Source organism: Ranitomeya variabilis, chromosome 8 (genome assembly GCF_051348905.1).
Source record: "Ranitomeya variabilis isolate aRanVar5 chromosome 8, aRanVar5.hap1, whole genome shotgun sequence".
NCBI lineage: Eukaryota > Metazoa > Chordata > Amphibia > Anura > Dendrobatidae > Ranitomeya > Ranitomeya variabilis.
Window position 1 is genome coordinate 108,884,015 of NC_135239.1, and position 25,282 is coordinate 108,909,296.

General features: G+C 48.3%; 1 protein-coding gene across 1 annotated transcript in view; it reads left to right on the forward strand.

The window, feature by feature from the left end:
• The first annotated feature begins 5,774 nt into the window (after positions 1-5,774).
• The window catches only part of FAM78B (family with sequence similarity 78 member B), a 288,370-nt gene continuing 268,862 nt past the window's right edge, over positions 5,775-25,282 (forward strand). Inside the window, exon 1 of the mRNA XM_077278543.1 lies at positions 5,775-6,775. Coding sequence (XP_077134658.1) covers positions 6,513-6,775 — 263 coding nt within the window. The 5' untranslated portion in view covers positions 5,775-6,512. The remainder of the gene's footprint in view (positions 6,776-25,282) is intronic.

Here is a 25,282-nt window from a genome sequence, read left to right on the forward strand (position 1 = left end):
TCAACATAGTATCGAGAAGAGCTCCCACTATCGGGAACAGGATTTCTCCCAGTATGTATCACACAAAAACGAGGAAAGATGAAACGTGGCTTCATTATAATGGTTTTTATAAGGGCGGTTCAAATCATTGCAAAACTTGCGCTCATGCCTTCGTTACTAAAACTTTCAATAATTCAGATAATTCGCGGACATTTAATATAAAACAGTATATTAACTGTAACACTACATTTGTAGTATATAAAATTGATTGTACTGCGTGTCAGCTTTCTTACATCGGGTGTACTTCGCGGAAATTGAAGGTTCGCATTACTGAACATTTGTATGCTATAGTACATACGGGTAATTCAACCCGCAGTGCGTCGGCAGCATCTAAACATTTTATCACGCAGCCTGATCATAGTACCAGGTTTTTTCAGGTTTATGGTATTGAACATGTGAACAGACCCTTGCGGGGTGGTGACGTCAATCGGCGTCTCCACACTCGTGAGGCTTTTTGGATATATTATTTAAATATACGATCTCCAGTGGGATTAAACAAACGTAATGAACTGATGTATTATTATTAATGTTTAATTGTGTGGTTTATCATGTTTTTAATGTTTTGAGTCCTTTTTTTGTTGTTGTTCACATTTGTTTTTGATTCAGATATTCAGGACCTTCGATATGTCATCTGACATGTCATGTGATTGCTTGTAGAAATTTCATTTGTTGCTAGTTTCTATATATTGTTAATGCGCATTCACATTTGTAGCTTGGATAAAGATCTGCTTGGATCGAAACGCGTCGCTCGTTGTCCTGTGTGCCTGTGGAGAGCTTTACAGTCATCGTTTTTAAACAGGATTTAATAAAGACATAACGCCTGAATTTTACCATGGAGCTGGAACATGTTTTTTTTTTCTGTAGGTTATCTAGGACAGCACTAGCGGAAAGGTTACAGGGACAGCACTAGGGGTAGATTATATAAGACAGCACTAGGGGTAGGTCATATAGGGCAGCACTAGGGGTAGGTTATATAAGACAGCACTAGGGGTAGGTTATATAAGACAGCACTAGGGGTAGGTTATATAAGACAGCACTAGGGGTAGGTTATATAACACAGCACTAGGGGTAGGTTACAGGACAGCACTAGGGGTAGGTTATACAGGACAGCACTAGGGGTAGGTTATATAGGGCAGCACTAGCGGTAGGTTACAGGACAGCACTAGGGGTAGATTATATAAGACAGCACTAGGGGTAGGTCATATAGGGCAGCACTAGAGGTAGGTTATATAAGACAGCACTAGGGGTAGGTTATATAAGACAGCACTAGGGGTAGGTTACGGGACAGCACTAGGGGTAGGTTATACAGGACAGCACTAGGGGTAGGTTATATAGGGCAGCACTAGCGGTAGGTTACAGGACAGCACTAGGGGTAGGTTATATAAGACAGCACTAGGGGTAGGTTACAGGACAGCACTAGGGGTAGATTATATAAGACAGCATTAGGGGTAGGTTACAGGACAGCACTAGGGGTAGGTTATATAAGACAGCACTAGGGGTAGGTTATATAAGACAGCACTAGGGGTAGGTTATATAAGACAGCACTAGGGGTAGGTTACAGGACAGCACTAGGGGTAGGTTATATAAGACAGCACTAGGGGTAGGTTATATAAGACAGCACTAGGGGTAGGTTATATAAGACAGCATTAGGGGTAGGTTACAGGACAGCACTAGGGGTAGGTTATATAAGACAGCACTAGGGGTAGGTTATATAAGACAGCACTAGGGGTAGGTTATATAAGACAGCATTAGGGGTAGGTTACAGGACAGCACTAGGGGTAGGTTATATAAGACAGCACTAGGGGTAGGTTATACAGGACAGCACTAGGGGTAGGTTACAGGACAGCACTAGGGGTAGATTATATAAGACAGCACTAGGGGTAGGTTACAGGACAGCACTAGGGGTAGATTATATAAGACAGCACTGGGGGTAGGTTATATAAGACAGCACTAGGGGTAGGTTATATAGGACAGCACTAGGGGTAGGTTATATAATACAGCACTAGGGGTAGGTTATAGGACAGCACTAGGGGTAGGTTATATAGGGCAGCACTAGGGGTAGGTTATATAGGACAGCACTAGCGGTAGGTTATATAGGACAGCACTAGGGGTAGGTTATATAAGACAGCACTAGGGGTAGATTATATAAGACAGCACTAGGGGTAGGATACAGAACAGCACTAGGGGTAGGTTATATAGGACAGCACTAGGGGTAGATTATATAAGACAGCACTAGGGGTAGGTTATAGGACAGCACTAGGGGTAGGTTATATAGGGCAGCACTAGGGGTAGGTTATAGGACAGCACTAGGGGTAGGTTATATAGGGCAGCACTAGAGGTAGGTTACAGGGCAGCACTAGGGGTAGGTTATACAGGACAGCACTAGGGGTAGGTTATATAGGACAGCACTAGGGGTAGGTTATACAGGACAGCACTAGGGGGAGGTTATATAGGACAGCACTAGGGGTAGGTTATAGGACAGCACTAGGGGTAGGTTATATAGGGCAGCACTAGAGGTAGGTTACAGGGCAGCACTAGGGGTAGGTTATACAGGACAGCACTAGGGGTAGGTTATATAGGACAGCACTAGGGGTAGGTTATACAGGACAGCACTAGGGGGAGGTTATATAGGACAGCACTAGGGGTAGGTTATAGGACAGCACTAGGGGTAGGTTATATAGGGCAGCACTAGGGGTAGGTTACAGGACAGCACTAGCGGTAGGTTATATAGGGCAGCACTAGGGGGAGGCTATATAGGACAGCACTAGGGGTAGGTTATATAGGGCAGCACTAGGGGTAGGTTATATAGGACAGCACTAGGGGTAGGTTATATAGGGCAGCACTAGGGGTAGGTTATATAGGGCAGCACTAGATGTAAGTTATAGGACAGCACTAGGGGTAGGTTATATAGGGCAGCACTAGGGGTAGGTTATACAGGACAGCACTAGAGGTAGGTTATACAGGGCAGCACTAGGGGTAGGTTATACAGGACAGCACTAGGGGTAGGTTATACAGGACAGCACTAGAGGTAGGTTATACAGGGCAGCACTAGGGGTAGGTTATATAGGGCAGCACTAGGGGTAGGTTATATAGGGCAGCACTAGGGGTAGGTTATATAGGACAGCACTAGCGGTAGGTTATATAGGACAGCACTAGGGGTAGGTTATATAAGACAGCACTAGGGGTAGATTATATAAGACAGCACTAGGGGTAGGATACAGGACAGCACTAGGGGTAGATTATATAAGACAGCACTAGGGGTAGGATACAGAACAGCACTAGGGGTAGGTTATATAGGACAGCACTAGGGGTAGATTATATAAGACAGCACTAGGGGTAGGTTATAGGACAGCACTAGGGGTAGGTTATATAGGGCAGCACTAGGGGTAGGTTATAGGACAGCACTAGGGGTAGGTTATATAGGGCAGCACTAGAGGTAGGTTACAGGGCAGCACTAGGGGTAGGTTATAGAGGACAGCACTAGGGGTAGGTTATATAGGACAGCACTAGGGGTAGGTTATACAGGACAGCACTAGGGGGAGGTTATATAGGACAGCACTAGGGGTAGGTTATAGGACAGCACTAGGGGTAGGTTATATAGGGCAGCACTAGGGGTAGGTTACAGGACAGCACTAGCGGTAGGTTATATAGGGCAGCACTAGGGGGAGGCTATATAGGACAGCACTAGGGGTAGGTTATATAGGGCAGCACTAGGGGTAGGTTATATAGGACAGCACTAGGGGTAGGTTATATAGGGCAGCACTAGGGGTAGGTTATATAGGGCAGCACTAGATGTAAGTTATAGGACAGCACTAGGGGTAGGTTATATAGGGCAGCACTAGGGGTAGGTTATACAGGACAGCACTAGGGGTAGGTTATACAGGACAGCACTAGAGGTAGGTTATACAGGGCAGCACTAGGGGTAGGTTATACAGGACAGCACTAGAGGTAGGTTATACAGGGCAGCACTAGGGGTAGGTTATACAGGGCAGCACTAGGGGTAGGTTATATAGGGCAGCACTAGGAGTAGGTTATACAGGACAGCACTAGGGGTAGGTTATATAGGGCAGCACTAGGGGTAGATTATACAGGGCAGCACTAGGGGTAGGTTATATAGGACAGCACTAGGGGTAGGTTATACAGGGCAGCACTAGGGGTAGGTTATATAGGACAACACTAGGGGTAGGTTATATAGGGCAGCACTAGGGGTAGGTTATACAGGACAGCACTAGGGGTAGGTTATACAGGACAGCACTAGAGGTAGGTTATACAGGGCAGCACTAGGGGTAGGTTATACAGGGCAGCACTAGGGGCAGATTATATAGGGCAGCACTAGGGGTAGGTTATACAGGACAGCACTAGGGGTAGGTGATACAGGACAGCACTAGGGGTAGGTTATACAGGGCAGCACTAGGGGTAGGTTATACAGGGCAGCACTAGGGGTAGGTTATATAGGGCAGCACTAGGGGTAGGTTATATAGGGCAGCACTAGGGGTAGGTTATACAGGGCAGCACTAGGGGTAGGTTATATAGGGCAGCACTAGGGGTAGGTTATACAGGGCAGCACTAGGGGTAGGTTATATAGGGCAGCACTAGGGGTAGGTTATACAGGGCAGCACTAGGGGTAGGTTATACAGGGCAGCACTAGGGGTAGGTTATACAGGGCAGCACTAGGGGTAGGTTATACAGGGCAGCACTAGGGGTAGGTTATATAGGGCAGCACTAGGGGTAGGTTATATAGGGCAGCACTAGGGGTAGGTTATACAGGACAGCACTAGGGGTAGGTTATATAGGACAGCACTAGGGGTAGGTTATACAGGGCAGCACTAGGGGTAGGTTATATAGGGCAGCACTAGGGGTAGGTTATATAGGGCAGCACTAGGGGTAGGTTATACAGGACAGCACTAGGGGTAGGTTATATAGGACAGCACTAGGGGTAGGTTATACAGGGCAGCACTAGGGGTAGGTTATATAGGGCAGCACTAGGGGTAGGTTATATAGGACAGCACTAGGGGTAGGTTATACAGGGCAGCACTAGGGGTAGGTTATATAGGGCAGCACTAGGGGTAGGTTATATAGGACAGCACTAGGGGTAGGTTATACAGGGCAGCACTAGGGGTAGGTTATACAGGGCAGCACTAGGGGTAGGTTATACAGGGCAGCACTAGGGGTAGGTTATATAGGGCAGCACTAGGGGTAGGTTATATAGGGCAGCACTAGGGGTAGGTTATACAGGACAGCACTAGGGGTAGGTTATACAGGGCAGCACTAGGGGTAGGTTATATAGGGCAGCACTAGGGGTAGGTTATACAGGACAGCACTAGGGGTAGGTTATATAGGACAGCACTAGGGGTAGGTTATACAGGGCAGCACTAGGGGTAGGTTATACAGGGCAGCACTAGGGGTAGGTTATACAGGGCAGCACTAGGGGTAGGTTATATAGGACAGCACTAGGGGTAGGTTATACAGGGCAGCACTAGGGGTAGGTTATACAGGGCAGCACTAGGGGTAGGTTATACAGGACAGCACTAGGGGTAGGTTATACAGGGCAGCACTAGGGGTAGGTTATACAGGGCAGCACTAGGGGTAGGTTATATAGGGTAGCACTAGGGGTAGGTGGTTATCCGACACTACTGCAGACAGCCTCCATTGACTGCATGCAGCGAGCTCCCCCTGGTGGCGGCTGATACCGCCCGGTTATCTGAAGGATGCGGCAGTGTGAGGCTCAGTAGTCAGCCCCGTGCCGCACAGCACAGCCGCCTCCCGGTAACGATGTAGCGCAGACCCGGCTCCACCAGTAATGGCCGCATGTCATGTGTCCCCGTGTACTGTGCGCGTCCTCCCCACACACGACCTGCGTGTGACAGCAGCCGGGGATTTACACCTAAGCTTACCGCGGCTGAGAAGGGCCAATCTGAGGCCAGTAATCGCGGTGCTGCTCGGGGAGTGAGGACCGGTGAGACCCCGGAGGCGGCTGCTGGGGATGCGCTGCAGTCTCCCGCACACAGAGCCGCATCCCGCCAGCACGATCCCCGGTCCTGATGCGGTGACAGCGCGGTGGGTGGGAGCTTCTCCTCCCCGGCTGCACACAGCGGCTGCCCGCACCGTGCAGGGCGCCGGCTCCTGCCACCTGGGACATGGCACGTCCTGGCGAGGCCAGCAGAGCGGAGCCGGGCGGGGGGCACAGGTGGCACTGGGGATCAGCATGGCAGTGAGGAGGAGGGGCAGGGAGGGGGGCCTGCATCCATCAGTGTGCGGCTGGCTAGTATTACCGCCTGCACTCTGCAGCCTCCCAGGACTACTCCTCATCATCCTCACCATCCTCCGTGGGGTGCACGGAGCACTGTCACACATGACACCGGACGCGGCGGCCGGAGCCCACTCTGCTGCCTCCATTGTTTGCCACCGCGGCGATCGCCCTGTTCCGTGGAATTGATGCCTCTGCCCTCCTGCCCCCGAGCGAAGCGGCGATCATGGGCTGTCTGCAGAGCCTCACCTGCAAGTCCCGCATCCGGAGGGAGAACATCACCGTGTATGACGTGTGTGCCACCATAGACCAGTGCCCGACCTCCATAGAGGAGAACTCGCCCATTGTCTTAAGGTACAAGACCCCGTACTTCAAAGCCTCGGCCCGGGTGGTCATGCCGCCCCTGCCCAGGAATGACACCTGGGTGGTGGGATGGATCCAAGCCTGCAACCAAATGGAGTTCTTCAACATGTACAGCGACCTGGGCATGTAAGTCAGCTGGATGGCATGTGCCAGTCACCATGTATGCTCCTACCAGGGTTATGTGACAGGCAGAGACCCTGCAGCATGTGCAGCTCTGGAGGGCATGTGTGCCCCATCAGCCAGGCGGCGATACTTGGCATCTCCAGGCCAACTCTTGCCATATAGCCAAAGTTATGGCCATGGCTTCCAGAAGGTTACCAAGTGCCAATATCTGTATGTGAGAGCGGGTCTAGCAGCAGGGGTCCTACCTGTGCCCACCCAGATGATGGCGCTGGGTAATGCTCCTGAAGCTGCTTGGAGATTGCCATGCCTTTAGAGCTGCTCTGTTTTGTGCTTCAGTGACAGCTCCAGACTGTGGAACGCCCCTTTAAGAGATGTATAGTCAGGTTGTCTGGCCATTCTGTGGTAGTGGGCCACGTGCCCTATGTGTAGGCAGGGTGAGGCTGGTGTCCCCAGTGTCCCAGTGAGTGGGGTGGTACGCCGTGATTCACCAGAACGCACCTGTCTAATACCTGGACGTCTCGGTGCCCCCGTGGCAGAATAGTAGTGGGCCACATGCCCTTTGTGTAGGCAGGGTGAGGCTGGTGTCCTGGGTGTCCCAGTGAGTGGGGTGGTACGCCGTGATTCACCAGAACGCACCTGTCTAATACCTGGACGTCTCAGTGCCCCCGTGGCAGAATAGTAGTGGGCCATATTACCCTATGTGTAGGCAGGGTGAGGCTGGTGTCCTGGGTGTCCCAGTGAGTAGGGTAGTACGCCATGATCCAGCACAACGCACCTGTCTAATACCTGGACGTCTCGGTGCCCCCGTGGCAGAATAGTAGTGGGCCACATGCCCTATGTGTAGGCAGGGTGAGGCCGGCATCCCCGGTGTCCCAGTGAGTGGGGTAGTACACCGTTATCCAGCACAACGCACCTGTCTAATACCTGGACGTCTCGGTGCCCCCGTGGCAGAATAGTAGTGGGCCACATGCCCTATGTGTAGGCAGGGTGAGGCTGGTGTTCTTGGTGTCCCAGTGAGTGGGGTGGTACGCCGTGATCCAGCACAACGCACCTGTCTAATACACGGACGTCTCGGTGCCCCCATGGCAGAACAGTAGTGGGCCACATGCCCTATGTGTAGGCAGGGTGAGGCTGGTGTCCTGGGTGTCCCAGTGAGTGGGGTGGTACGCCGTGATCCATCAGAACACACCTGTCTAATACCTGGAAGTCTCGGTGCCCCTGTGGCAGAACAGTAGTGGGCCACATGCCTTATGTGTAGGCAGGGTGAGGCCAGCGTCCCGGGTGTCCCGGTGAATGGGGTGGTACGCCGTGATCCAGCACAACGCACCTGTCTAATACCTGGACGTCTCGATGCCCCCGTGGCAGAACAGTAGTGGGCCACATGCCCTATGTGTAGGCAGGGGGAGGCTGGCGTCCCGGGTGTCCCAGTGAATGGGGTGGTACGCCGTGATCCAGCAGAACACACCTGTCTAATACTTGGACGTCTCGGTGCCCCTGTGGCAGAACAGTGGTGGGTGGGCATAGATCGCCACGTGGAATAAGTTACTAGATCAGGTTCACCTCTATACCAGGGGTAAGAGTAACCCGCACCACACCAGACCCTGATATAATGTCTGATAATAGGGCAGGGAGTCCCATCCCCTGCTGATGGTTCCCCATGTGGTCAGAGGCCTAGCTGTCCGTTGTCACTGATGGGGGCCACATTTGGGCACAATATTCACCTGCTGCCAGGAGCTTTTCCTGCAGACCCTTCCCACAGAATGGCTCTTTGCTCGGCCTCATTACTGGAGAGCTGCCAGGACACCCGTCCTCCTGGTGGAGCAGAATCCAGGCCAGGGCCGGACTGGGACTAAAATTCAGCCCTGGCATTTGAAGTCACACAGGCCCACTTGTCACATGGTGACTGTATAATATCTTTGTACACTTGTAGGCTACAAGAAGTGAGGGGAGTGTAACACGACTATATAACATATAATTACAGCTGTATCCAGCATTACAGATCAGCCCCCATAGAATGTAATGCAGCCAGCCCCCATAGAATGTAATACAGCCAGCCCCCATAGACTATAATACAGCACAGCCCCATAGAATGTAATGCTGCACAGCCCCCATAGAATGTAATACAGCCAGCCCCCATAGACTATAATACAGCACAGCCCCATAGAATGTAATGCTGCACAGCCCCCATAGAATGTAATGCAGCACAGCCCCCATAGAATGTAATGCAGCACAGCCCCATAGAATGTAATACAGCCAGCCCCCATAGAATGTAATACAGCCAGCCCCCATAGAATGTAATGCAGCACAGCCCCCATAGAATGTAATGCAGCACAGCCCCCATAGAATGTAATGCAGCACAGCCCCCATAGAATGTAATGCAGCACAGCCCCCATAGAATGTAATGCAGCACAGCCCCATAGAATGTAATACAGCCAGCCCCCATAGAATGTAATACAGCCAGCCCCCATAGAATGTAATGCAGCACAGCCCCCATAGAATGTAATGCAGCACAGCCCCCATAGAATGTAATGCAGCCAGCCCCCATAGAATGTAATACAGCCAGCCCCCATAGACTATAATACAGCACAGCCCCATAGAATGTAATGCTGCACAGCCCCCATAGAATGTAATACAGCACAGCCCCCATAGAATGTAATACAGCCAGCCCCCATAGACTATAATACAGCACAGCCCCATAGAATGTAATGCTGCACAGCCCCCATAGAATGTAATGCAGCACAGCCCCCATAGAATGTAATGCAGCACAGCCCCATAGAATGTAATACAGCCAGCCCCCATAGAATGTAATACAGCCAGCCCCCATAGAATGTAATGCAGCACAGCCCCCATAGAATGTAATGCAGCCAGCCACCATACAATATAATGCAGCACAGCCCCATAGAATGTAATGCAGCACAGCCCCATAGAATGTAATGCAGCACAGCCCCCATACAATATAATGCAGCACAGGCCCATAGAATGGAATGCAGCACAGCCCCATAGAATATAATGCAGCACAGGCCCATAGAATGGAATGCAGCACAGCCCCATAGAATATAATGCAGCACAGCCCCATAGAATATAATGCAGCACAGGCCCATAGAATATAATGCAGCACATGCCCATAGAATGGAATGCAGCACAGGCCCATAGAATGGAATGCAGCACAGCCCCATAGAATATAATGCAGCACAGCCCCATAGAATATAATGCAGCACAGGCCCATAGAATATAATGCAGCACAGGCCCATAGAATGGAATGCAGCACAGGCCCATAGAATGGAATGCAGCACAGGCCCTTAGAATATAATGCAGCACAGGCCCATAGAATATAATGCAGCACAGGCCCATAGAATGGAATGCAGCACAGGCCCATAGAATACAATGCAGCACAGGCCCATAGAATGGAATGCAGCCAGCCCCATAGAATATAATGCAGCAGAGGCCCATAGAATGGAATGCAGCCAGCCCCATAGAATATAATGCAGCAGAGGCCCATAGAATGGAATGCAGCACAGACCCATAGAAAACAATGCAGCACAGGCCCATAGAATATAATGCAGCACAGGCCCATAGAATGGAATGCAGCACAGCCCCATAGAATATAATGCAGCACAGGCCCATAGAATATAATGCAGCAGAGGCCCATAGAATGGAATGCAGCCAGCCCCATAGAATATAATGCAGCAGAGGCCCATAGAATGGAATGCAGCCAGCCTCATAGAATATAATGCAGCAGAGGCCCATAGAATGGAATGCAGCCAGCCCCATAGAATATAATGCAGCAGAGGCCCATAGAATGGAATGCAGCCAGCCCCATAGAATATAATGCAGCAGAGGCCCATAGAATGGAATGCAGCCAGCCCCATAGAATATAATGCAGCAGAGGCCCATAGAATGGAATGCAGCCAGCCCCATAGAATATAATGCAGCAGAGGCCCATAGAATGGAATGCAGCACAGGCCCATAGAAAACAATGCAGCACAGGCCCATAGAATATAATGCAGCACAGGTCCATAGAATGGAATGCAGCACAGCCCCATAGAATATAATGCAGCACAGGCCCATAGAATATAATGCAGCAGAGGCCCATAGAATGGAATGCAGCCAGCCCCATAGAATATAATGCAGCAGAGGCCCATAGAATGGAATGCAGCCAGCCCTATAGAATATAATGCAGCAGAGGCCCATAGAATGGAATGCAGCCAGCCCCATAGAATATAATGCAGCAGAGGCCCATAGAATGGAATGCAGCCAGCCCCATAGAATATAATGCAGCAGAGGCCCATAGAATGGAATGCAGCCAGCCCCATAGAATATAATGCAGCAGAGGCCCATAGAATAGAATGCAGCACAGGCCCATAGAATATAATGTAGCAGAGGCCCATAGAATGGAATGCAGCCAGCCCCATAGAATATAATGCAGCAGAGGCCCATAGAATGGAATGCAGCACAGGCCCATAGAATATAATGCAGCAGAGGCCCATAGAATGGAATGCAGCACAGCCCCCCCCCAATAGCTCCACAATCCAGTCATCACTCATTGATAAAAAAAACAAACAAACACTCTACTCACCTTTCCTCCTGCCCCGCGCTGCTCTGGCTCTGGTCTCACTCTCAGCAGTCGCAGTCTGCCCGCCCGGTCACACAGCAGGTGCGCGATGATATGACTTCATCGCGCACCCGCAGTGTCAGCGGCAGGCAGAGCGGGGAATGATGGGAGAGGGAGCGTCAGCGGACGCTCTCTCCTCCATCATTGCATTCAACTGTACCGGCGTCTATGACGCCGGTATAGTTGAATGCGGGGCCGGGAGTGTGCCGCGACAGCGTGGGGAGTGTGCCGACAGCGTGGGGAGTGTGCCGACAGCTTGGGGAGTGTGCCGACAGCGGCACACTCGAGCGGCCCACTACTGCCACCGGCCCTTCTGGCATTTGCCAGAACTGCCCGATGGCCAGTCCGGCCCTGATCCAGGCCGCTGTTTCTGAAGGCCTGCATTCTGCACGTGGTGAGGACATGCTGTTGCCGGAATGCTGCTAGCTCTCTGATAGCCATAAATCTTGTGGAAACATTTGGAAGATTGCTGTCGACACCGCAGTAGCAGACATTTAGGCATCCCGCTGCCTGTGAGCGCCCCTGTCCTTCATCTGCTGGCTGTATGATTTACATAAAATGTCATCTCATTGGGGTCGCTGCCCTCCATCTCTCACATCCAGGGAGCCGCTCTCTAGTGACCACTGCACTGGTCAGATCAGTGGCTTCTTTCTTGGTCTGAGTGTCCACCTGAAAAAAAATCATATTTCAGATGAGACTCGCCTGTACAAGACTTTGATGCTCAATGAAGAATGGATCCCATGTGGAAGAACTGTGTAGCATCCAATTTCTTTGGAGACAGTGCAATTCTTTCACCTGGGAGTCAGTATTTGGTCTTGTAAATGTTATGCAGTGTTGATGTGTAAAATCCGATGGCGTACAGATGAGAAACATCCGATATTTCTGGATGAAGTTCGGACAGTTTTTGGGTGTCTAGGAGGTGACGGACATCTCTTGTGAGAGCTGTAGTGTCAGACATGTTAGGCCGGCTTCACATTTGCGGTTGTGTCCGCAGCGTTTCTTCCGCAATTATCCGCATGCGTTGTGTATTCCTATATTTAACATTAGGGACGCATGAGTCTGCGATCGGTTGCGTTTTGCCGCGTTTGACGACGCATGCGTCGTTTCGTCGTCTGCGGTTTGGCGCGGTAAGCACAACATGTAGTAACTTTAGAGGCGTCAATTTTCCGCCTAGAAACGTATGTGGTTGTTATCGCAAGGAATGTGGCAAAAAAGCGCATTACTATCTATGGGAACGCATGCGTACACATGTCTTTGCGTACGCATGCGTTTGATGCGCTTGCGTACTTCGGACTGCGCATGCCCATTAAAGACACACTCTCCTGGAAATATCAAATGCATGCGCATAAAAAGCGCAAACACATGTAAAAACGCATGCAAACGCTGCGTTTTTTTACCATCATGCGTAAGCTGATGCCAGCGTCGGACTGGAGCACCTTGGGCCCACCAGAGAAAATCATTCTTGGGACCCACTATGTAGCTACATAGAAAAAGATACAAGACCTCCAATTGTGTGGTAAAAAGCACTAATATCAGGGTATAATATAATGTAGTTCATGTCTTAATTATGTAGCAAGGGTTGGGGTAGCCCCCTCGCAGAATATAATTTAGCCCCCTCACAGAATATAATTTAGCCCACTCATAAAATATAACGCAGTCCCCTCTCATAGAATATAATGCAGCACCCCACAAAATATAATGCAACCCCCTCAGGTATAACGCAGTCCCTACCATAGAATATAATGCAGCACCCTCATAGGGTATAATACAGCCCCCTCATATAGTATAATGCAGCCAGCACTGAATATAATGCAGTCCCCTGAGAATAATGCAGTCCCCCCACAGAATATAATGTAGCCCCCTCATAAAGTATAATGCAGCCCCTCTCCACCCCCATCATTGTCCTCATCATCACCTCCATCATTGCCTCCCCACCACCATCATTGCCCATCACCTCTATCATTGCCTCCCCCACCATCATTGCCCATCACTTCCATCATTGCCTCCTCCCACCACCATCATTGCCCATTTCATCACCTCCATCACTGCCTCCCACCACCACCATTGCCCATCACCTTCATCATTGCCTCCCCCCACCACCATCATTGCCCATCGCCTCCATCATTGCCTCCCCACCATCATTGCCTATCACCTCCACCATTGCCTCCCATACCATAATTACCTATCACCTCCATCATTGCGTCCCCCACCATCATTGCCTCCCACCACCATTGCCCATTTCATCACCTCCATCATTGCCTCCCACCACCACCATTGCCCATCACCTCCATCATTGCCTCCCCCCACCACCATCATTGCCCATCGCCTCCATCATTGCCTCCCCACCATCATTGCCTATCACCTCCACCATTGCCTCCCATACCATAATTACCTATCACCTCCATCATTGCGTCCTCCACCATCATTGCCTCCCCTCACCCTCATTGCCCATCACCTCCATCATTCCCTCCCTCATCATGATTGCCCATCGCTTCCATCATTGTCTCCCCCACCATCATTGTCCATCACTTCCATCATTGCCTCCCCTCACCTCCATCATTGCCTCCCCACTACCATCATTGCCCATCACCTCCAGCATTGTCTTCCCTCCCACCATCATTGCCCATCACCTCCATCATTGTCTCCCCACCAATATCATTGTCCTTCACCACACACACAGCTCACCACAGCAGCAGCTCATCACACTCTCACACACACTCACAAACTCTCACACACACACACACACTCACACACACATACACTCTCACACACACACTCTCACACACACACACTCTCTCTCACACACACACTCTCACACACACACACACACTCTCACACATACACACACACTCACACACACTCACACACACGCAAGCACACAGCACAGCTCACCTCCCCGCAGCAGCAGCTCATTCCAGCAGCCTCTTCCTCGCTTGATTCCTGGAAGCTTTCTGAGACAGCAGCACGCCGGATGATGGCGTCATCCAGCTGGGCTGTCTCAGATGGGAAGCAGGACGTCGGGAGGTGAGCTGCTCTTGAGTCTGTGTGCCTGCATATGTGTGTGTATGTGTGCGGTGCGGTGCTGTGTGTGTGTGTGGGTGGTGCGGCTTTACATGCGGGCAGTGTTAGCTGCACCCTGAAGCTAACGCTGCCCGCTATTAAAGAGAAATGGAATTCACGCCTCTCCACGCCCATAGGGGCGTGGGGAAGCGTGAATATTCATTTGGCTTTAGCAGCGGGGACAGGATCCTGTCTCCAGCTGCTGCTACTGGCACAGGGCGGGCCCTGTTGTGAATTCTACTGTTGGGCTCCCTCCGGTGGTTGTAGGTGGTAATGCAGTTGTCCCTGAGTTGCAGTCCTGGTCAGGTGTATCTGCTGATTGCAGTTCTGACTGGGGTATTTAGGCGTGCAGGATTCATTAGTCCTTGCCAGTTGGCCATGGTTGTTGGGAGGTTTTGGTCCTGGTTTGGTTCCTTCTGCCTTCTGCCACATCAGCAAAGATAAGTGTCTGGTTTTGTTTCTGTGGCACACATGCTGTGTGCTTAATAATTCTGTGCTATTCAGTGTTTTTTTTGTCCAGCTTAGATTGTGTCAGTATTTTCTCAGTCTTGTTGGATTCTCTGGAATGGCAGATATACATTCCATGTCTTTAGTTAGATTGTGGAACTTTTTGTATTATCTGCTGTGGATATTTTTGGAAGGGTTTTAATACTGACCGCTTAGTATTCTGTCCTATCTTTCCCTATTTAGCTAGAGTGGCCTCTTTTGCTGAATCCTGTTTTCTGCCTGCGTGTGTCTTTCCTCTCCTACTCACAGTCAATATTCGTGGGGGGCTGCCTATCCATTGGGGTTCTGCTCTGAGGCAAGGTAGTATTCCTATTTCCATCTATAGGGGTATTTAGTCCTCTGGCTGTGTTGAGGTGTCTAGGGTTTGTTAGGCACACCCCACGGCTACTTCTAGTTGCGGTGTTAGTTCAGGTTTTGCGGTCAGTACAGTTTCCACCTACTCCGGAGAAAGTTCATGCGGCTCCAAAGTCACCGGATCATAACAGTACAACTGGCCCACTATGAGTTAAATGCATCTCAGAAGAAGGGAAGAAAGGTGTTGAGTCATTTTTTTTTCTGCAGTTTGCTTTGCCTTTTCTTCCCTCTTTTTCTCTATGTGGCTAAGGAGTCTTGTGTTAGCATGGATGTTCAGGAATTAGCTTCTCGTGTAGACCAGCTTGCTGCTAGGGTACAGGGAATTTCTGATTATATTGTTCAGATTCCTGTTTTAGAGCCGAAGATTCCTACTCCTGATTTGTTTTTTGGTGACAGGTCCAAATTTTTGAGTTTTAAAAACAACTGTAAACTGTTTTTTGCTTTGAGACCTCGATCCTCTGGGGATTCTATTCAGCAGGTTAAGATCGTCATTTCCCTGCTGCGTGGTGATCCACAGAATTGGGCATTTTCCCTGGAATCTGGGAATCAGGCTTTGCTTAATGTAGATTCCTTTTTTCAGGCTTTAGGACTATTATATGATGAACCTAATTCTGTGGATCAAGCGGAGAAGACCTTGTTGGCCCTATCTCAGGGTCAAGAGGCGGCAGAATTGTATTGTCAGAAATTTAGAAAATGGTCTGTGTTGACTAAATGGAATGATGATGCTTTGGCTGCAATTTTCAGAAAGGGTCTTTCTGAATCCGTTAAAGATGTTATGGTGGGGTTTCCCACGCCCGTCGGTCTGATTGATTCTATGTCTTTGGCCATTCAGATTGATCGGCGCTTGCGGGAGCGCAGAACTGTGCGCGCTGTGGCGTTGTCCTCAGAGCAGAGTCCTGAGCCAATGCAGTGTGATAGGATTATGTCTAGGACAGAACGACAAGGACTCAGACGTCAGAATAGGTTGTGTTATTATTGTGGCGACGCTTCTCATGTCATTTCAGTCTACCCTAAACGGACAAAGAGGATCGCTAGTTCATTTACCATCAGTACTGTACAACCTAAATTTCTGTTATCGGTGTCCCTGATCTGCTCATTGTCATCATTTTCTGTCTTGGCGTTTGTGGTTTCAGGCGCCGCTTTGAACTTAATGGACCTTGAGTTTGCCAGGCGTTGTGGTTTCCCCTTGCAGCCCTTGCAGAACCTTATTCCTTTAAGGGGCATTGATGCTACACCTTTGGCTAAAAATAAGCCCCAGTTTTGGACACAGGTGACCATGCGCATAGCGCCAGCCCATCAGGAAGATTGTCGATTTCTGGAATTGCATAATTTACATGATGCTATCGTGTTGGGTTTTCCGTGGTTGCAGGTACATAATCCTGTGTTGGATTGGAAGTCTATGTCTGTGACTAGTTGGGGTTGTCAGGGGGTTCATAATGATGTTCCTTTAATGTCCATCTCCTCTTCTTCCTCTTCCGAAATTCCAGAGTTTTGTCTGATTTTCAGGATGTATTCGATGAGCCCAAGTCCAGTTCTCTTCCACCACACAGGGACTGTGATTGTGCTATTGATTTGATTCCAGGCTGTAAGTTTCCTAAGGGCCGACTCTTCAACCTGTCTGTGCCGGAACATACCGCTATGCGGAGTTATGTTAAGGAGTCTTTGGAGAAAGGGCATATTCGGCCATCTTGTTCACCGATGGGAGCGGGATTTTTTTTTTGTTGCTAAGAAGGATGGCTCCTTGAGACCCTGTATTGATTATCGCCTCTTGAATAAGATCACGGTCAAGTTTCAATACCCTTTACCTTTGCTTTCCGATTTGTTTGCTAGGATTAAGGGGGCTAGTTGGTTTACGAAGATTGACCTTCGGGGGGCGTATAATCTTGTTCGTATTAAGCAGGGTGATGAATGGAAAACTGCGTTCAATACGCCCGAAGGCCATTTTGAATACCTTGTGATGCCGTTCGGGCTCACTAATGCTCCATCTGTTTTTCAATCTTTCATGCATGATATCTTCCGGACTTATATTGATAAATTTTTGATTGTATATTTGGACGATATTTTGATTTTTTCTGATGATTGGGAGTCTCATGTGGAACAGGTCAGGATGGTATTTCAGATCCTTCGTGACAATGCTTTGTTTGTGAAGTGGTCTAAGTGTCTCTTTGGGGTGCAGAAGGTTTCTTTTTTGGGTTTAATTTTTTCTCCTTCATCTATTGAGATGGATCCGGTTAAGGTTCAAGCCATTCATGATTGGATTCAACCCACGTCCGTAAAGAGCCTTCAGAAATTTTTGGGTTTTGCAAATTTTTATCGCCGTTTCATTGCTAACTTTTCCAGCGTGGTTAAACCCCTGACCGATTTGACGAAAAAAGGCGCTGATGTGGCGAATTGGTCCTCTGCGGCTGTTTCTGCCTTTCAGGAGCTTAAACATCGATTTACTTCTGCTCCGGTGTTGCGCCAACCGGATGTTTCCCTTCCGTTTCAGGTTGAGATTGACGCTTCTGAGATTGGCGCAGGGGCCGTTTTGTCCCAGAGGGATCATGTTGGTTCCTTGACGAAACCGTGTGCATTCTTTTCCCGTAAATTTTCGCCTGCTGAACGCAATTATGATGTCGGCAATCGGGAGTTGTTGGCTATGAAGTGGGCATTTGAGGAGTGGCGACATTGGCTTGAGGGAGCTAAGCACCGTATTGTGGTCTTGACCGATCATAAGAATTTGATTTACCTCGAGTCTGCCAAGCGGCTGAATCCTAGACAGGCTCGATGGTCCTTGTTTTTTTCCCGTTTTGATTTTGTGGTCTCGTATCTTCCGGGTTCCAAGAATATTAAGGCTGATGCCCTATCTAGGAGTTTTTTGCCTGATTCTCCTGAGGTCCTTGAACCGGTCGGCATTCTGAAAGAAGGGGTGGTTCTTTCTGCTATTTCCCCTGATTTACGACGGGTTCTTCAGGAATTTCAGGCTGACAGACCTGATCGTTGTCCAGTGGGGAAACTGTTTGTTCCTGACAGATGGACTAGTAGAGTGATTTCTGAGGTTCACTGTTCTGTGTTGGCTGGTCATCCTGGTATTTTTGGTACCAGAGACTTGGTTGGTAGGTCCTTTTGGTGGCCTTCTTTATCACGTGATGTGCGTTCTTTTGTGCAGTCCTGTGGGACTTGTGCGCGGGCCAAGCCTTGTTCTTCCCGTGCTAGTGGGTTGATTTTGCCATTGCCGGTCCCTGAGAGGCCCTGGACACATATTTCTATGGATTTTAATTCTGATCTTCCGGTTTCCCAGAGGATGTTGGTTATCTGGGTTGTTTGTGACCGGTTTTCTAAGATGGTTCATTTGGTGCCTTTGCCTAAATTGCCTTCCTCTTCAGATTTAGTTTCATTGTTTTTTCAGCATGTGGTTCGTTTGCATGGTATTCCGGAGAATATTGTGTCTGACAGAGGTTCCCAGTTTGTTTCTAGGTTTTGGCAGGCCTTTTGTGCAAGGCTGGGCATTGATTTATCTTTTTCCTCTGCATTTCATCCTCAGACAAATGGCCAAACCGAGCGAACTAATCAGACCTTGGAGACTTATTTGAGATGCTTTGTGTCTGCTGATCAGGATGATTGGGTGGCCTTTTTGCTATTGGCCGAGTTTGTCCTTAATAATCGGGCTAGTTCGGCTACTTTGGTTTTGCCTTTTTTTTGTAATTTTGGTTTTCATCCTCGTTTTTCTTCTGGGCAGGTTGAGCCTTCTGACTGTCCTGGTGTGGATTTGGTGGTTGACAGGTTGCAGCAGATTTGGGCTCATGTGGTGGACAATTTGATGTTGTCTCAGGAGGAGGCTCAACGTTTTGCTAACCATCGTCGGTGTGTTGGTTCCCGGCTTCAGGTTGGGGATCTGGTCTGGTTGTCTTCCCGTCATGTTCCTATGAAGGTTTCTTCTCCTAAGTTTAAGCCTCGGTTTATTGGTCCTTATAGGATTTCTGGGATTATTAATCCGGTGTCTTTTCGATTGGCGCTTCCGGCCTCTTTTGCTATCCATAATGTCTTCCATAGATCTTTATTGCGGAAATATGTGGTACCCGTTGTTCCCTCTGTTGGTCCTCCGGCCCCTGTGTTGGTTGATGGGGAGTTGGAGTATGTGGTTGAGAAGATTTTGGATTCTCGTTTTTCGAGGCGGAGGCTTCAGTATCTTGTCAAATGGAAGGGTTATGGCCAGGAGGATAATTCTTTGGTTTTTGCCTCTGATGTCCATGCTGCTGATTTGGTTCATGCTTTTCATCTGGCTCGTCCTGATCGGCCTGGGGGCTCTGGTGAGGGTTCGGTGACCCCTCCTCAAGGGGGGGGTACTGTTGTGAATTCTGCTTTTGGGCTCCCTCCGGTGGTTGTAGGTGGTAATGCAGTTGTCCCTGAGTTGCAGTCCTGGTCAGGTGTATCTGCTGATTGCAGTTCTGACTGGGATATTTAGGTGTGCAGGATTCATTAGTCCTTGCCAGTTGGCCATGGTTGTTGGGAGGTTTTGGTCCTGGTTTGGTTCCTTCTGCCTTCTGCCAAATCAGCAAAGATAAGTGTCTGGTTTTGTTTCTGTGGCACACATGCTGTGTGCTTAATAATTCTGTGCTATTCAGTGTTTTTTTTGTCCAGCTTAGATTGTGTCAGTATTTTCTCAGTCTTGTTGGATTCTCTGGAGTGGCAGATATACATTCCATGTCTTTAGTTAGATTGTGGAACTTTTTGTATTATCTGCTGTGGATATTTTTGGAAGGGTTTTAATACTGACCGCTTAGTATTCTGTCCTATCTTTCCCTATTTAGCTAGAGTGGCCTCTTTTGCTGAATCCTGTTTTCTGCCTGCGTGTGTCTTTCCTCTCCTACTCACAGTCAATATTCGTGGGGGGCTGCCTATCCTTTGGGGTTCTGCTCTGAGGCAAGGTAGTATTCCTATTTCCATCTATAGGGGTATTTAGTCCTCCGGCTGTGTTGAGGTGTCTAGGGTTTGTTAGGCACACCCCACGGCTACTTCTAGTTGCGGTGTTAGTTCAGGTTTTGCGGTCAGTACAGTTTCCACCTACTCCAGAGAAAGTTCATGCGGCTCCAAAGTCACCGGATCATAACAGGGCCCCCTTGACTCAGGGGCCCTATAGCCAATGGCAAGGGGCCCCTGGAGCAGTGGGGGCCCTAGGCAGCTGCTGGCTAGTATGCCAGCAGGTGTCAGTGCCTCGGCCCACCGGAGAATCCTCCGGTTCTCCGGTGGGCCAGTCCGAGCCTGGCTGATGCGGATAAAAAACGTTGCGTTATCAGACGATTGCATGCGTTTTTGCATGCGTTTGCAGTTGAGGATGATACGCTGCGGATTCTAACGCAAATGTGAAAGTAGCCTAAGTTATCTCTCAGCACCTGCAGAAATATAATTATAAGGACTGACAATACATAGCTTTATTCTGAAATCAACATGCACTTTAAAGGGGCTATGTTGTTATTCGAAATTCATTGCCTGTACTTAAAAGGGTTGTCTGGTCTTAGGCTGCAAGTCTGCAGTCACTCTGCAGTGAGCGAACATGTGACCACAAGTATGCGATTTGCATAGTCCCAGCCACATTTCGACTAGACTGTGTGTGGCCTCGCTCAATACACTTGCATTGAGTAAAGCCGGATACAGTCCAGTCAGCACGAGACCGCATGTATGCAAATCTAATATTTGCGTTCACGTGTCTGCCACTCCCGGCATCGGAGAATCCCCATAGCACACAGTGCACATTATGTGAGGATTCACAAGTCTGCAGTCACATTGAGTGACTGCAGACTTGTAGTTTTAGATGGACAACTCCTTTTAGAAAGACCATCAATATCATATGAGTGGGGATCCAGCTCGCTACACTTACACTTACCAATCTGTTGTAAGGGGCTGTGTCCCCTTTTCATTGTTACCAGGTACATCAAGTAGTAGCTCTCAAAAAAAGTTTACTGCACCGAGCTGTTTCTTGTAGGCAATGAAGGGGGCACGGCCCCTCGAACTGCAGGCGGGGCAAGAGAGCTATGCCACCTTTGACCAGCTGCTCAATAGGGTCTAGCTTGTCTGAAGACTGTTCAAACCAGGCACATAGAACAGGGGACACAGACTAGAGAAAGAAATGATTCTGTATTCATGTTTGCTAATGTGGAGTTCGGTGCAGTTTTGGCCGAGCCGTTCTGTGCACCTTCTCGCCTACTTCTTATACATGTATTCCCATCCTCCTATGGCAGGGGTGAGGAACCTCAGGCCCTCGGTCCATTTACGGCCCTCAATGACCTTTTATCAGGCCCCCGAGCAGATTCTCAGGGACCGCATTCTTGGGCAGGTAGGTGTATTTTGATTACAACCAGCTCATTAATTTCTTCTTGCTCTGTTAGCACACACACGTAGTGTTCACTACTGAACATTGAAGGGCATGCAATGAAAGATTACGTCCTGACACCAGTGCCAGAGTCAGGATGTACTTTGTGGGTGGAGTTTGTACGGCCCCCGAACAATGGTATAAATATCCAAATGGCCCTTGGCAGAAAAAAGACTCCCCACCCCTGTCCTATGGCTTCTGTAGAAGGTGTAAGTAGATGCAAACTGAGTAGGTGGGAGTGGGCTCAGCCTGGACCACCTCATTAACTGATCCTAATAAAGAAGAACTTCTGGGAGACCCAGTAATGGAGCTGGACCCTAAGGATACACCTACATGGGCCCCTTTATGGGGTACAAGCCTTCCTGCCTCAGCAGACTGTCGGGAACCCAGCGAAAAACAGGGCTTACTGCCAAGAACAATAGAATTTATGTGCACAGAACAGTTGTATTAATGAATGATTGCTCTGTCTGCATGGAAGTGTGGTCAGCTTTACTAAACTATCTATCAAATGGCTGTCAATTAACGGCCGCAGGGGAGTCAGTGTATGTGCACAGAACGATCATCATTACAATTGTTCTGTGTAAATATAATACATTGTTCTCTGCAGCATATGTCCAGTTTACACAGGGCTGTGCTGCCGAGAATGATGATTTTTAAGCCAATTTATTTATTTTTTCTCACAATGAACAAGCATTTCTATCTTTCATCAGGTGACTGGCGCCTGTTTAGGTGCTGTGAATGTACTGTTATGGCTACGTCCCTGACAGGGTGCTGTGCTTAGCAATTCCACTGACAAACTCCCTTTAAACATGCAGCATAGTAGTCGAATAGGTGATGGATGCCACAGACTCATCTGTCAGTCTTCACTTACCACACATGTAGCCAGCTTTTCCCTGCCTGTACAGTAAATCAGGTTCTTTACACATAGTCTGAACAGGGATTTACTCTTAATACATGGTGACCACCAATTTGTCTTTTTACTGACGTGTGGGGGCTCCCTCTTTAACCCCATCAGCACCCTGAGATCTTGATCGTGTTGTCCTGATGTTTGCTATGACAGTTCATGACCAAATAATGGCCTTAAAGTCTGCTGGCTACAGCGGCCTGTTCACAAGATATCAATAAATTTCTTCATTCCTGTTATGGCATTTTGCATTAATTCCTGAAAAGCATCCGAAGGGTTAATAAACTACCTGAAAGCAATTTTGAATGTGTAGAGGGGTGCTGTTTTTAAAATGGTATCACTTTTTGGGGTTTACAATATATAGGACCCCCAAAGTCACTTCAAACCTTAATAGATCCCTAAAAAATAAGTTTTGTAAATTTCCCCGAAAAAATTTAAAATTACCGCTACATTATTAAACCTAAAATGCTAAGAAAATAAAGCATTTTACATATGGTGCTGATGTAAAGCAGACATGAGGGAAATGTTATTTATTAATGTTTTTGCATGGTATGACTGTGGATTAAATTATAATCATTCAAAGTTCGAAAAATGCAAATTGTTTACATTTTTTTGTAAAATTTCTGATATTTTTAAAAGTAAAAGCAGAAAATATTGACATCAACTTACCATTATCATCAAGTACAATATGTCACGAAAAATCAGTCTCAGACATAGTGGGATACGTTGAAGCGTTCCAGAGTTATTACCACATAAAGTGACACTGGTCAGAATTGAAAAATTTGGCCCAGTCACTAAGGGGTTAATGAATAATGATTAAAGGAAAACTTTAGCCAGGCATTCTCTTATTGTCCAGGGCACTCTTTCTCTCCTGGCACACGGGCATCCCTGTACCATGAGGCAGACTGATGGAGACAGTGGGAGCAATGACTCGGAAAAGTCAAGGATGAAGGGTGATGCTGACTATGGAAAGGGGATTTCAGGAGCTTTAAGTTAACAATCTAAGCTCCCTGGAGGAAATGTTATAAAATAAACCCTTCACTTTAGTCCCTGACAGTTTTTATATGTTCCTGGAACTTTGGTATCAGCACGTGAGCCCTGCCCCAAGTCACTGGTCAAGGGGGCCATGGGATCATTAGCGCTGGATCTTAATCTGATGTTTCCATAACAATGTTGTATCTGGTGTTTTTACTCTCTGAGGAGGAATGTGGGTACTACATATCTCCCAAATGCTGCCTCCAGCAGTCGGAAGGAGCGCTGGCCGGGAACCATTGCTCAACCTTGGCACATTCTGGTGGCTACTGTAGAATATGTTCATTATAAGCCCATTACAATTCATGTCCTGCCCATGTCACACTCAGAGACCACATTATCTTACACTCTGAAGTGGTGTGACTAAGCCATACCATTTGTGGTGCTGCCTCTACATACGGTTCCTTGAAGACTATCTGCCATCAGTCCTTCCGGCAGAGCTTGTACTGTAAATCTTGTCACCAGATGATCGCTCTCCGCCTGCGTGCTCCTTTGCTGTCAGGGATTCCTATGACTCAGTTTGCCACCTTCATACTGCATTGAATACTTTTCCGATGTCTGCATCATCTCCCCATTACTTAAATTGTTTGACTCTTCTGGATCCATTATTGTGTCCAATTCTCCTGGCAGCAGAGATGTTCTGAGAAGTCAGAAATCCGAATAATCTTTAGTCCGGATTATCCAGACTGGCATTTTATACGGCTGGAGAAAGATATGTCAAAGCCTTTACCAGGAGTGCGGGGCTTAATGAATTTGCTGCATCTTTTAGCTGTCATGTGCCAACATAAGAACTGTGCCCTGGTCACCAGCTGAAATCCAGATGCATCTCACAAAATTAGAATATCATCAAAAAGTTTATTTCAGTTCTTCAATACAAAAAGTGAAAGTCATATATTATATAGAGTCATTACAGAGTGATCTATTTCAAGTTTTTATTTCTGTTAATGTTGATGATTATGGCTTACAGCCAGTGAAAACCCAAAAGTCATTATCTCAGTGAGGGCTCATACTCACTTGCATGAATACGGCCGAGTCTCGCATGTTAAAACCCGGCTCTGCTGCCAGCACTCCAGAGCGGAGCGTGCTTCCCCATAGCAATACATGGAGCTGCACGCTCCGCTCCCAAGTGCCGGCGGCAGAGCCGGGTGTTACCATGCGAGACTCGGATGTATTTCACGCGAGTATGAGCCTTAAATTAGAATATTTGATAACACCAGCTTGAAAAAATGATTTCTAAATCTGAAATTTTGACCTACTGATATGTATGTACAGTAAATGCACTCAATACTTGGTTGGGGCTCCTTTTGCATAAATTACTGCATCAATGCAGCGTGGCATGCAGGCGATCAGCCTGTGGCACTGCTGAGGTGTTATGGAAGCCCAGGTTGCTTTGATAGCAGCCTTCAGCTCATCTGTATTGTTGGGTCTGGTGTCTCTCACCTTCCTCTTGACAATATCCCATAGATTCTCCATGGGGTTAAGGTTAGGCGAGTTTGCTGGCCAATCAAGCACAGGGATACTGTTGTTTATAAATCAGGTATTGGTACTTTTGGCAGTGTGGACAGGTGCCAAGTCCTGATGGAGAATTAAATTTCCAACTCTAGAAAGCTTGTCAGCAGAGGGAACCATGAAGTGCTCTGAATTTTCCTGGTGGATGGCTGAGCTGACTTTGGTCTTGATAAAACACAGTGG